Genomic DNA, 14,704 nt, shown 5'->3' with positions numbered 1-14,704 from the left:
TGGGTTTTTTCAGTGTTGAGTTTTAGTTGAAATGTGTTTGCCCATGATTCCATAATATTCAAGCTGAACTTGATTTCGTTGGTGATATCTGTCAGATCACGTTTGTAAGGAATGTATATTGTGACATCGTCTGCATACATGAAATGATTAAGGCCTTGGTTGGATAAGGATTTGGCAAGTGGGGTCATCATTAGGTTGAAAAGGATTGGTGATAGTGGTGATCCTTGAGGTACTCCGCATTCTGCTTTCCATGCTGGTGATATGTTTGAGCTTGATTTTACTTGATATGTTCAAGTGGTTAGGAAACCCTTGATCCAACTAAGTATGTGTCCGCCAATCCCGAAGTAATCTAGGAGTCTTAGTAGTACTTTATGGTTTACCATGTCGAATGCACTTGACGTGTCGAATTGGAGGAGAAGTATGCTTTTGCCTGTTGCTATCTCCTGCTTGAATTTGGCTAGGAGGGTAATTAGTACTGTTTCAGTGATATGGAGGGGGTGAAATCCAGATTGTGATTCAAGTAATATTCTGAATTTGTTTATATAATCAGTAAGTTGTTTAGTTACCCTGCTTTCCATCAGTTTGACCACCAGTGGGATTACTGGGCGGTAGTTAGTGATTTCGTTTGATTTTTTTCTTGGGATCTTTTGGTATTGGGATGAGTAGGATGTTGCCATTTTCCTTAGGGAAGAGACCTTGTTGAAGTATGTAGTTTAAATGGGATGTAAGGTCTGCTATGAAGCGGTGGGGGGCAGATTTTATTAGGTAGCTGGGGCAAGTATCCAATTTACAGTGAGAGTTAGAGAACCTATTAATTGCCTGGGTGACTGTTTCCGTGGCAAGGAGAGTGAAGTTTGACCAGGTTCGGTCCGCTGGGTATTCAGAGGTTGGGTCTAAGCCAGTGATGAAATTTTGATATCAGTGTTGTCCTGAGGTAGCGTGTTACATAGGTTTGCAAATTTTTTCATTGAAGTATTGTTTATATGGGACATGCAGGTCATGAACCATAAAAGTGAATGCTACATACCTGTAAGGTATTCTCCGAGGACAGCAGGCTGATTGTTCTCACTGATGGGTGACGTCCGCGGCACCCCCTCCAATCGGAATCTTAACTAGCAAAGACGTATGCTAGCCCTCGCGCGCCCATGCGCACCGCGCATGCGCGACCGTCTTCCTGCCCAAACCGGCTCGTGTTCGTCAGTCCCGTATGTAGCAAGACAAATACAAGGGAAGACACAACTCCAAAGGGGAGGCGAGCGGGTTTGTGAGAACAATGAGCCTGCTGTCCTCGGAGAATACCTTCTACAGGTATGTAGCATTCGCTTTCTCCGAGGACAAGCAGGCTGCTTGTTCTCACTGATGGGGTATCCCTAGCCCCCAGGCTCACTCAAAACAACAAACATGGTCAATTGGGCCTCGCAACGGCGAGGACATAACTGAGATTGACCTAACAACTTATCCAACTAACTGAGAGTGTAGCCTGGAACAGAATAAAAAAGGGGCCTAGGGGGGTGGATTCTAAACCCCAAACAGATTCTGAAGCACCGACTGCCCGAACTGACTGTCACGTCAGGTATCCAGTTGCAGGCAGTAATGAGATGTGAATGTGTGGACAGATGACCAAGTCACAGACTTGCAGATCTCTTCAACAGTGGCTGACTTCAAGTGGGCCACTGACGCTGCCATGGCTCTAACATTGTGAGCCGTGACATGACCCTCAAGAGTCAGCCCAGCCTGGGCGTAAGTGAAGGAAATGCAGTCTGATAAGGTGCGTTTCCCCACAGCCACTCCCCTCCTGTTGGGATCAAAAGAAACAAACATTTGGGCGGACTGTCTGTTGGGCTGTGTCCGCTCCAGATAGAAGGCCAATGCTCTTTTGCAGTACAAAGTGTGCAGCTGATGTTCAGCAGGGCAGGAATGCGGAAGGGGAAAGAATGTTGGCAAGACAATTGACTGGTTCAGATGGAACTCCGACACAACCTTCGGCAAGAACTTAGGGTGAGTGCGGAGGACTACTCTATTATGATGAAATTTGGTGTAAAAAGCATGGGCTACCAGGGCCTAAACCTCACTGACTCTACGAGCTGAAGTTACTGCCACCAAGAAAATGACCTTCCAGGTCAAGTACTTCAGATGGCAGGAATTCAGTGGCTCAAAAGGAGGTTTCATCAGCTGGGTGAGAACGACATTGAGATCCCATGACACTGTAGGAGGTTTGACGGGGGGCTTTGACAAAAGCAAACCTCTCATAAAGCGAACAACTAAAGGCTGTCCCGAGATCGGCTTACCTTCTACACAGTAATGGTATGCACTGATTGCGCTAAGGTGAACCCTTACAGAGTTGGTCTTGAGACCAGACTCAGACAAGTGCAGAAGGTAGTCAAGCAGGGTCTGTGTAGGACAAGAGCGAGAATCTAAGGCCTTGCTGTCACACCAGACCCCAAACCTCCTCCATAAAAAGAAGTAACTCATCTTAGTGGAATCTTTCCTGGAAGCAAGACACGAGAGACACCCTCCGACAGACCCAAAGAGGGAAAGTCTACGCTCTCAACATCCAGGCCGTGAGAGCCAGAGACCTGAGGTTGGGATGCAGAAGCGCCCCTTCGTTCTGGGTGATGAGGGTCGGAAAACACTCCAATCTCCACGGTTCTTCGGAGGACAACTCCAGAAGAAGAGGGAACCAGATCTGACGCGGCCAAAAGGGAGCAATCAGAATCATGGTGCCTCAGTCTTGCTTGAGTTTCAACAAAGTCTTCCCCACCAGAGGTATGGGAGGATAAGCATACAGCAGGCCTTCCCTCCCAATTCAGGAGGAAGGCATCCGATGCCAGTCGGCCGTGGGCCTGAAGTCTGGGGCGAGATCCGGTGCCCCCCTGCTTGTTGATGTAATACATGGCAACCTGGTTGTCTGTCTGAATTTGGATAATTTGGTGGGACAGCCGATCTCTGAAAGCCTTCAGAGCGTTCCAGACCGCTCGCAACTCCAGGAGATTGGTCTGTAGACCTTTTTCCTGGAGGGACCAGCTTCCCTGGGTGTGAAGCCCATCGACATGAGCTCCCCACCCCAGGAGAGAGGCATCCGTAGTCAGCACTTTTTGCGGCTGAGGAATTTGGAAAGGGCGTCCCAGAGTCAAATTGGACCAAATCGTCCACCAGTGCAGGGATTCAAGAAAACTCATGGACAGGTGGATCACGTCCTCTAGATCCCCAGCAGCCTGAAACCACTGGGAAGCTAGGGTCCATTGAGCAGATCGCATGCGAAGACGAGCCATGGGAGTCACATGAACTGTGGAGGCCATGTGGCCAAGCAATCTCAACATCTGCCGAGCTGTGATCTGCTGGAACGCTCGCACTCGGGAGACGAGGGTCAACAGATTGTTGGCCCTTGTCTCCGGATAATAGGCACGAGCCATCCGAGAATCCAGCAGAGCTCCTATGAATTTGAGTCTCTGTACTGGGAGAAGATGGGACGTTGGATAATTTATCACAAACCCCAGTAGCTCCAGGAGTCGAATAGTCATCTGCATGGACTGTAGAGCTCCTGCCTTGGATGTGTTCTTCACCAGCCAATCGTCGAGATAAGGGAACACGTGCACTCCAAGCCTGCTACCACAGCCAGGCACTTCGTAAACACCCTGGGCGCGGAGGCAAGCCCAAAGGGTAGCACGCAGTACTGAAAGTGATGTGTTCCCAGACGGAATCGGATTTTCAGGCCTCGATGCTTATCTCTCACTTCCAGACATACCAGCTCTACAGAAGCATATTCTTGAAGTCCATGGTGTACAAGGTGCTAGACATGAACACTTTCCCTCTGGAGCAGAGTACACAGCTTCACAAGACAGCCAACCAGCAGAGGAAGTGTCAAAAATACCTGGCTAAGGGCACCTTCAACACTTTTGATGTGGTAACCAGACTCTTTGCTTTAGGTATCAGAATGCAGGAGAAGTTGGCAAATGTCTCATGCTGAGGAAATAATCTTTGGGGCACGGTGGAAGAGGTCATTCACCTTATCAAGAAGCACGCCGACACCATCTTGTACCTTTCTTGGCCCACTTCTTCTGCATCCTGCACTGCTCAGAGGTTTTCTGGTGGGAATAGGAGGTGTGCCTATTACTTTCAAAGGCTTTTCATTTTGCCCTCAACAGCAACATTCCGTGCTCCAGACCCAGACCACAGGGGGTTCAAAAGAACCAGCCAGCTCCCCAATGCAAGCAAGGGGCAAGTTTTTGACTGGTTTCAGATAGAGGCCAACTGAGTTTTGGTTACGGTGCCAAAACAGGCTCAAAATCCTTTATCTGACCGGTTTTGTTCAAAAGGCTTCAGCCATAGTTTCGGTTTCAACCAAAACTGACTGTGTATTTTTGGTGGAAGCCGAAAATTTGTGCTTTCTCCTGTTTTGTCTCCATTCCTCCCCTCCCCTCTGAACAAGAGTTGTGTTTCTTCTCTGCCCATCCGTAGATGCCTCCCTCAGGCCTATCTTACAATCCCTGGGAGTCTAGGGGTGTAGTCATGGCAGGAGTGATTCCTAGTCACTCCTGCCCATGTGGGTTCTGCTCTCAAAATGCCTGCCATGACCACTAATGACAATATTGCAAGAATGCTGCAAGAAGTTACAGCAGCCATTTTGAGAATAGAGCGGACATGGGCAAGAACCACTGGAGATCGCTCCTGCCCTGAGTACACCACTAGACTGCAAGGGATTGTAAAGCAGTCTGCAGGGGGCTACTCTTTGCATAATACGATCTTGCATAATAGTTGATATAGTAAATAGAGTGCTCCAAATAAATGTTTTTCATACAAAAGTTTAGCAGGAACTTGTCTCTGACTTTGGGATGATAAACTGCATAGGAATTAGCATCTCTGTGGAGATACCACATCAGCTAAATATGGCACAAAGTCAGCCATTGTAAAAGCACTGTGGCTTTTAGTTTCAGTTTTCATTAGCTGAGGTCTATGTGTGCGGAAGCTATTTTGATTGGTCTTTCATTATTAAATTATTATATACTAGTAAGAAAAGTCCCGTTTCTGACACAAATTAAATGGGCGCTAGCAAGGTTTTCCTCGGAGCGTGTATGTTTGAGAGAGTGTATGTGAGAGTGACTGTGTGTGAGAGAGAGAGTGAATGTGCGAGTGTGTGTGTGAGAGAGAGAGAAAGAGAGAGAGAGAGAGAGAGTCTGGGTGCGAGTGTGTGAGTGACTGTGTGACACAGAGAGTGAATGTGATAGAGTGTGAGACATAGAGTGTGTGAGAGTGAGAGACAGAAAGACATTGTCTGTGAGAGAGAGTGTGTTTGTGACAGAGATACCTCTCCCCCCCCCCCCCCCCCCCCACTCTCTCTGGTGTCTGAGCATTACTGTGCAGAACGCTGAGCTCTGGCTGTGCTTCAAGGAACTGACCAATCCTATTTAATAGAATGCGCCGCCAACATTCTGAAGCCGAGAAACCTCGTGTGGTTGTTCACTTCTGCTTGTGACAAACCCGGAAGTATGTGATATCAATTCAGGAGATGGATACAGAGAGCAGGAATGCCTCAGCCATGCAGTCAGCTTCAGAATGTTGAAGGTGTGTTTTATTATATAGGACTAGTAAAAACGGCCCGTTTCGGAAACAAATGAAACGGGCGCTAGCCAGGTTTTCCTCGTAGTGTGTATGTTTGAGTGAGTGTGTGTGTGAGAGTGACTGTGTGCGAGAGAGAGTGACTGTGCGATTGTGTGCCAGAGAGAGATTGAGAGTGGGTGCTTGTGTATCTGTGAGTGTGTGTGTTTGAGAATGACTGTGTGCAAGTGCGTATGTTTGACACAGTGAGTGAGAGAGACCGAGTTTTCACAGAGATACAGTGTGTTTGACAGAGTGAGAGTCTGCTTTTTTACCTACTCCCTTGCCCACCCATCCAAATTTTCCCTTCCGTTGGCCCCCCTCCTTTTCCTCCCTCTCCTGCCTTCCCCCTCCCCCCTCTGTCCCCTCCCACCCTCTACTGAGTGAGTGAGTGTGAGCCCCTCCCCTCTCGCAAGGCCCCCACCCCCACTTCTCTGGTGTGAGGATCCCCTCCCCACCGTTTTCCCTCGGTTAAGCGGTTCTGTGTTCCTTCCCTGACTTCCTCCTCCTGCATGCCTGCGTTATGGAAAGAGATGGGGCAGGCTTTCCCCGTTTACCCCCTTGCTGGGAGGGTATGTTCTGTTTGGTGATGTCGCTTACCGAGGGGGGCACCGGGATGTCCTTTTAATTCCTATATTGGTGCCGCTCTCTCTACAGCTCCGCCCTCGACGTCATAGCGTTTTGACGCGAAGGCGGATCTACAGTTTTCTCTCTTTTTTTTTTTTGTCGTCGTCGATACTCCGCCGTGGCAGTGGCACACGAAATACCGAGGGGGGCTCCGGGATCTCCCTGCAAGTCCTCTTTCGGCGCCACTGTCAGTTCCGCCCCGCCCTCGACGTCATCGTGTTGTGACTCGAGGGCGGAGCTACACTTCCCTCTCCATGTTGTTTTTTTTTTTTTTGGCCTCGCCGCTACCTTCTGTCTTCCTTCCTTGACTTCTTCCCCCTCCATGCCTGCGTTATTAATAGAGATCGGGTCGCTGTTTGGTGGAGGGGGGGGGGGGGGGGGTTCCGATTGGGGACTGGAAATAGCGAGGGGACACCGGGATCTCCCTGCAAGTCCTCGATCGGCTCCAGGAGGAGCAGTTCCGGTGGGCAGCAGCCCCTGCCTGGGTCGGTTTGTTGGGTGGGGTCCTGATGGTAGGGGGGGGGTCCTGGTGGTAGCGGTGGTAATGTTGGGGGGGTTTGGTGAGGGGCGGCGACTTTGAGGGGTGGGGCATTGTGAAGGGCGGATAGTGTGTCTCCTAATGGGACGTCATTTTAGGCATCGCTTTTTCGTTTCGTTGAGTGTCTGTGCTCCGCCCTCGACGTCATCACGTTTGACGCGTGGGCGGGGCAGACACTCATGGAGCAAAAAGCGGTCTCAGCCACCTCACTTTAGAACGTTGGGGAAAGTGAGGCTTCATTAGAACGTTGGAGGTGTGTTTTATATAAAGAGATATTCTGGCATGGATACCATTTAAGGTGATTCTAAAGAATTTCCAGGCTCTGTAGGGCATGATGAAGATGCAGGATTTTATTCAAACTGGCAATTTTTCAAATGAGCCCATGATGAGGAACTGTTATTAGTTTTGGCAGAACTAGAGACTTTGTATCAAAATACGGTCTGTGCCAGAGCTGGTGGTGGGAGGCGGAGATAGTGCTGGGCAGACTTATATGGTCTGTGCCAGAGCTGGTGGTGGGAGGCAGAGATCGTGCTGGGCAGACTTATACGGTCTGTGCAAGTGCTGGTGGTGGGACTGGTAGTTGGGAGGCGGGGATAGTGCTGGGCAGACTTATACGGTCTGTTCCAGAGCTGGTTGCGGGAGGCGGGGCTGGTGGTTGGGAGGCGGGGATAGTGCTGGGCAGATTTATACGGTCTGTGCCCTGAAGAGGGCAGGTACAAATAAAAAGTAGCACATGTGAATTTATCTTGTTGGGCAGACTGGATGGATTGTGCAGGTCTTTTTCTGCAGTCATCTACTATGTTACTATGTAACTCATATTTCTTGCTCCTGATGCAGCCGTCTGGCGAAACTTGGCCATGTCAGGCAACACTGTTCGATACCTGGGAATTTTAAAAAGTTAATAAAGACAATTTTTCTAAAAAGTTCTGCTTTTTTGATTCCCACCTTGGATATGGTGGCCTTGTTATTTTCTGAGAAAATATGTTTTTCTTTAATCATTTTTATAACTAAATACAAAACATGAAACATCACAATGCTACTTTCTCTTCTTACTTGTGCACAGTTTGGGTAAGCATAAAAAGCTGGTAATTGTGATTTTTTTTTTTATTTTTTTTTTTTACACATTCTCACAAAGGTCCTGTGAGGATATTTAACTACATCTGCATTGACTTGGGAACCTAAACATGCCAGACTTGCTGTGAAGTTCTTGTTTAAATGGCACTCCCAGTTGTCAGCCTGTGCTTGCAATTCCTGGAACTGGAGGGTAATAATCTCCTGTGGGTTTAGGAGAGGGTTGATGACTGAAAGCTCTGACAGTACCCAGTAGGCCTCATTGGTTCACATTCACACAAACTTATCTTATCAGATTAAAGTGTAGAAGAGATACCTAATTTGTTTGGTTATCTGACGAGATCCCTATTGTGCACTAAATGTGTTAATTTGGGGTCCTTTTGGGTTCAACTCTTTCTATGAAGGAACATATACATAGTAACATAGCAGAAAAAAAGACCTGCACGGTCCATCCAGTCTGCCCAACAAGATAAATTCATATGCGCTACTTTTTATTTGTACCTGTCCTCTTCAGGGCACAGACCGTATAAATCTGGCCAGCACTATCCCCGCCTCCCAACCACCAGCCCCGCCTCCCACCACCAGCTCTGGAACAGACCGTATAAGTCTGCCCAGCACTATCTCCGCCTCCAACCACCAGCTCTGGCACAGACCATATAAGTCTGCCCAGCACTATCTCCGCCTCCCACCACCAACTCTGGCACAGACCGTATAAGTCTGCCCAGCACTATCCCCGCCTCCCAACCAGCCCCGACTCCCACCATCGCCTCTGACACAGACCGTATAAGTCTGTCCAGCACTATCCCCGCCTCCCACCACCGGCTCTGGCACTGACCGTATAAAGTCTGCCCAGCACTATCCCCGCCTCCCAACCACCAGCTCTGGCACAGACCGTATAAGTCTGCCCAGCACTATCCCCGCCTCCCAACCAGCCCCGTCTCCCACCATCGGCTCTGCCACCTAAACTTGGCTAATCTCCCAAGGATACATTCCTTCTGAACAGGATTCCTTTATGTTTATCCCACGCATGTTTGAATTCTGTTAACGTTTTCATCTCCACCACCTCCCGCGGGAGGGCATTCCAAGCATCCACCACTCTCACCGTAGAAAAGTATTTCCTGTCATTTTTCTTGAGTCTGCCCCCCTTCAATCTCATTTCATGTCCTCTCGTTCTACTGCCTTCGCATCTCCGGAAAAGATTCGTTTGTGGATTAATACCTTTCAAATATTTGAACGTCTGTATCATATCACCCCTGTTTCTCCTTTCCTCCAGAGTATACATGTTCAGGTCCACAAGTCTCCCCTCATACGTCTTGTAACGCAAATCCCATACCATTCTCGTAGCTTTCCTTTGCACCGCTTCAATTAATCCTTCACAAGATACGGCTTCCAAAACTGAACACAATACTCCAGGTGGGGCCTCACCAATGACTTGTACAGGGGCATCAACACCTCCTTTCTTCTGCTGGTCACACCTCTCTCTATTCAGCATAGCAACCTTCTCGCTACGGCCATCGCCTTGTCACACTGTTTCGTTGCCTTCAGATCCTCAGATACTATCACCACAAGATCCCTCTCCCCTTCCGAACCTATCAGACTCTCACTGCTTAACGTCTCCCGTGGATTTCTCTTCCCTAAGTGCATCACTTTGCATTTATTCACATAGAATTTTAATTGCCAAACGTTAGACCATTCTTCTAGCTTCCGCAGATCTTTTTTCATGTTTTCCACTCCCTCCCGGGTGTCCACTCTGTTACAAATCTTAATATCGTCCGCAAATAGGCAAACTTTACCTTCTAACCCTTCGGCAATGTCACTCACAAATATATTGAACAGAATCGGCCCCAGCACCGATCCTTGAGGCACTCCACTACTCACCTTTCCCTCCTCCGAGCGAATTCTATTCACCACCACCATTTTCTTTAAATTTTAATAACACAGGAACACAAATTAGCTAGAAAACAGACTTTTTGTCTCCCTATAACTTCAGAACCATTGTTCAGAGATTAATTACTTCACATTTTGACTATTGCAATACCCTATTTTTGGCCATGCCTTAGAAGACGATTAAAGCAATACAATCAGCTCAAAATGCAGAGAAAGTAGATTTGACCATATTTCCTCTGTCTTGTTCCTACACTGGTTACCTAAAGAATGGAAAATTAAACACAAGATATTTGTTATGACTGCAGAAATCTGAGCCCTTGTGTCCTGACTGAGCACGGCTAGGATGGAGTGACACCGCACTTGGTCAGGCAGCCAGACAACCCCTAGCTTCACCTGGGGAGCGACCGCCGTTCACTGGGAGTTGAGCCCCCAGGTTCGGGCAGCCACCAGGACTTCTGGAACAGGAGGGGTTGCACGACCATTGACCAGACAGGCAGGCAAACAGACACAGTCCAAAAGCCAGGTAAATCCGTAGGGCAAAGAGTAGTCAAAAAACAGTCCAAGGTCAAGGCAGGCAGCAAAACAAGCGAGGTCCAGGAAACAAGCTGAGGTCTGGAACACTGGAACTGACAGCAAGGAGCACCAGCGTGGACCTCAAACACAATTGAGGCCGAAGCAACGAAGGACTGAAGGCAGGGCGTTAAGTAGTGGAGGAATTAGGCTCAAGCATGTGCAGCTGATTCAAGATGGCTGCCCCCATCAGCAGAGGTGCCTACGTCCAAATATGGGCTTCCTTCCTGACCTCGTTACTCCAAGATGGCTGCCCCCCTCCTGAGCTAGCCAAGATTGCTGCTGTCCTTGATCCAATCAAGGTGACGGCTGCCAGAAACAGGAAACAGAAACAGACCAATCCTGCAGAAACCACATCCAAAACAGCCGGCCATCTCAGCCGGACCGCACCTCGCCGGCGAATCAACCGCGCAGGCCTGGAACCAGGTGAGGAACATAACAATATTACTATTCAGTTTTTAAGGTACTTAATTCTATGGTTTCCCTATTATTAGCTCCTACTTTGAGACTATAAACAACCATCACTAAATTCAGATCTGCACAGAAAGGTCTATTTGATGTTCCATTATTCCACAATGAGAGCGGGAGCGTAGCTAAATGGCTAGGTGGGTAGACACAGAATTTGCTCTACCGGCCTCTCTCTGCTCTTCGCCCACTCCCCCCACCCGCAAACCAATATTATTAAATATCTGATCGGGAAAGGATCCCAAACCCCACCAACTTAAGATTTTCTCCTCCTAGGGAAACCAGCACTCTTTAAATCAGCCATTGGTAGCACTCGTTTCGAGTTGATGCTGCCACTGGCAAGCCATGCATGCTCACTGCTTACGTATGAATGAAAAATGAGCATGTGCAGAAAGCAAGTGTCTGCGTAGGCTCAAGACAAGTGTTGCTGGCCACAGTTTGAAAGAGCACTGGCTGCCCGAAGAGGAGGAAATCTTCAGATAGAGGGTTTTAATGATTCCAGCCAGCCATACCAGAGTGTCACAATTTTGGGTAGGCAGGCCCACCCACCTGTGGATATGCCAACGGATGCAAGGCTTGATATGCAAAGGGATTCTTAAATTTGCATTTCAGGCCCTAAATTGTGGAACAGCTGACCATCTGAGTTACATGAACTTAAGAGAATGAACATATTTAAGAAGGCCATGAAAACCTTTTTTCAAAAGCTTTTAAGGATCTGATTGAGTTATTTATTTTACCATGTTCAGTTTATTTCATTTGTTTTTATATACTGTGTATGTAAAATATGTCTTCAGTGCCAAGAATTGTAAGATTGCATGGGTTATAAATTTGTAAATAAATAAAAAAAACAAACATGTTTACAATCTGCACATATAAATGCTGTTATAAAATGCTAACACAGAAAATGACAGCAGATAAAGGTACTACAGATCTAATTCTGTTGTGTTAGCACATTTCATTTTTACCTTGAATCTGTTGGTAAAAAGTTCCAGTTTAGGGAACAGCTCTCTATTTGTATATAGGCTCTGCAAAGCTTTCAGACACTTCAACCTCACTTCACCTTGCTGAACAAAAAGAAGAAAAACTAAAATTAGCCAACTGGATAATACACTATTGGTAGAACACAAAACACACATATATACTATCACTTTTGTTCAACATTTGCTAGCTGATTGTACTAAACACAAGTATTTGATATCCATATATTAATAGTTTTCTTTCTTTTTTTTACATCTAATACAATAGTGCATCTTGAGGGGAAGATGTTAATCTGCAATGAACAAAAATAACAGAATTTAGTGGTTTCTTAAAGACCAACAGGCAAAAACTTTTGAGAACAAGAGTTTTATCTTTGTCCTTTAAGCAGAATTACAAAATTGCATTAAATGTTTAAACTAATTTTCCATGGACAGCAGGCATATATTCTCACATACGGGCAACGTCATCCACAGAGCATTATCACTTTGAAATTTTGAAGCAGTGCACCCACTGTGTATATGCAGGTTCCTTCCCACCCAACGCTCAAAGCAGGAAACCAGCAGTATAATACTAAATCTAAGAAGTGAATTGATTTGAGCTTTTCTGACCACTGACAGGCCAGTTATGACCCATGAACTGCACAGCTCAAATTTAAAATGCCAGAAAGCTGTATTTTTACTTTCTGCTTAAAGTTGTGAATCCGAGGTCATACTGATACAGCAAGGAACACATTTCCCCTCCCTGACAGAGTTTGGTGCCGTTGACTCTACAAGGACACAGTTTGAAGGCGAAGACGTATTGAGGTTTTTTAGACAAAACAATTCATAAGACCTGAGTCTTGGAAAAATTCCTGTACTGAAATGACGGCTACAATCTCCTGTAAGAGAAACCTTGGACTTGTTATAAGATGATGTGTTCCATAAACATTTAGATATTGCGTTCTGTATTCCCATAACATTCAGATAGTGTTTTCCTTTTTATGTAAACAATAAAGACAGAAATTAGATGAAGTAAGACAAATTAGCTGAAGTTACAAGGCTGTATGATTTGGGAGGGGAAATGATGCCCAATCCACTGTATATAAGGCACTGATGTATTGTATTTAGATAGAGGCTGAGATGATTATCAGTGAGTAACTTTTTACAGCAGTGATCTCTCTCTCCCTCTCATAAATTTTATTGGGCTGATTGCTTTGTTATTATCTGGATTGGTAAATAATAAAACTTTCTACATGGAAGAAACATAGCTTCTGTCTTTTCTGTCACCCCACATCTTGGGGGTGACTGGTCCACTGTATCTTGGGGTGGGTGTAAGGCGGCAGAAACCCTATTGGTATATTTCTTATGCTAAGTAGAAATATCAGAGAAAGAATTACCACATATTATAGCCTGAGACTGGGTGGTTAGCAGACGGGACCATATAACCCCAGGCTCCACTATAAACATTTGGTCCTTCGAGCTGGAAACCAGGGAAACCTGGTTAGTTTAAGGTAAGTGGAGTCGGAGGTTATTATGCTCTATTAATTCCTCTGAGACTAAATTTTGAAGTGTGTTTTAGGCAAAAATAAATAGATCTGAAAGAGGGTTAATTGCCAAAAACACACTTCAAAATGTAGATTATATATATATCTCCCAGCTCAGATTAATTCAAATTTTAAAATATAACCCTCTTTCAGATCTATTTATTACTTCTGCTTAGCTATAAATTATACTGCTAATTTCAGGATCCTGACTTTTTTGCTTTTTCCAGTTTCTGTTTCAATGACATGATTGCAGAAACTGTTCAGTGTTCAAATACTTTTTCGGAATCAGCTGTCAGACTTCTAAAACTGATATTTATTCACGGTTGGAATTTTTTTTATTTTTTTTTTTATTTTTTAGGTGTGAAAGATTTCTTTGTTTCGGAGAATTGATCTTTTTACTGTGCCTTGCCAAGAAATCAGTGCAGGATTCTTGATAATATGATATTTAGGTTCAGCTGCAGATCCCCTGAATATCGGACTTACAGAACCCGAGATTGACTCTATAAGTACCTACAGACATCCAATTGTGAGTATACCTTTTTATTATTTGACTATATCATTTAGAAAGTCTTTTAGGTTTTTTTATATTGTTGTTTACATTATGTCCACACCTGTTGAAATTGTAGTAAGATACTTCCCTACTCAGCAAAAGGAATTAGAAAATAATTGTATCCAATGTCATGATTGGAACAAAAGACAAACCAATTTTTTTTGGTCAAAGGGATCCCTTGATAGACAACTGTTGCAATCACTTATGAATTATATTGAACAAACTAAAAAGGGTACCTCCCGCCTGAAACACCTTCAGGCTTTAAACCAGTGGGTTTTTGTTTCCCAACATGAGAATGACATTAACTCCTTATCTCAAAATGAGAAATTTCCTCCCCCACCACCTGCAATGGAAACCGAGGCTAAGGCTCCCTCCTCACCTTATTCATTTTATTTAACCGAGACATGTAAAAATTCCAGTACCACCTCTAGCCCCTGTTCAGGCCACAGCCAGAGTTCTCCTAATAGTGGCACGAGCCCTACTCCTACCAGAGGCTCTAATTAGCACGCTCAGTTATCATTTTAACTGTAAATCACACACAAACATTCCAATTCTGTACCTTTCACATGCTGTTTATCTTGTCTCTAACGGGTTTTCAGATAAGCAATACTGTTACTCATTATTTCTCCCTTTCTGTTTTAACATTTTGCCTGCAGCAAGGCAATGATTCCTTTAAACCATGTTTTATTACTCTAGCTCCTGGGTTGAAACAGAATTGGAAGCCACTTCCTTCCCTGATTCTGATACATTTACACCTCCTCCGCCGGAAGCCACCGCTCTACCGGCATCTCCTCCATGTAATAATTTAACCTGCTTCGAAGCTACTAAATTCAGGAGAAGAAGATTAGAAATTAGGGGAGGTTTTTGGGAGAGACAGAGAATTTTTCAGCTCCCTGAGCAT

General features: G+C 45.7%; 1 protein-coding gene across 1 annotated transcript in view; it reads right to left on the bottom strand.

Annotated features, from left to right (window-relative positions):
- The window catches only part of STAG1 (stromal antigen 1), a 1,758,022-nt gene that overhangs the window by 1,219,957 nt on the left and 523,361 nt on the right, over window positions 1-14,704 (bottom strand). The window contains 1 exon segment of the mRNA XM_030215628.1: window positions 11,719-11,817. Within this exon segment, the coding sequence (XP_030071488.1) occupies window positions 11,719-11,817 (99 nt within the window).

Source organism: Microcaecilia unicolor, chromosome 10 (genome assembly GCF_901765095.1).
Source record: "Microcaecilia unicolor chromosome 10, aMicUni1.1, whole genome shotgun sequence".
In the NCBI taxonomy this organism is placed as follows: domain Eukaryota; kingdom Metazoa; phylum Chordata; class Amphibia; order Gymnophiona; family Siphonopidae; genus Microcaecilia; species Microcaecilia unicolor.
This window is presented reverse-complemented; position numbering and strand designations above follow the sequence as displayed.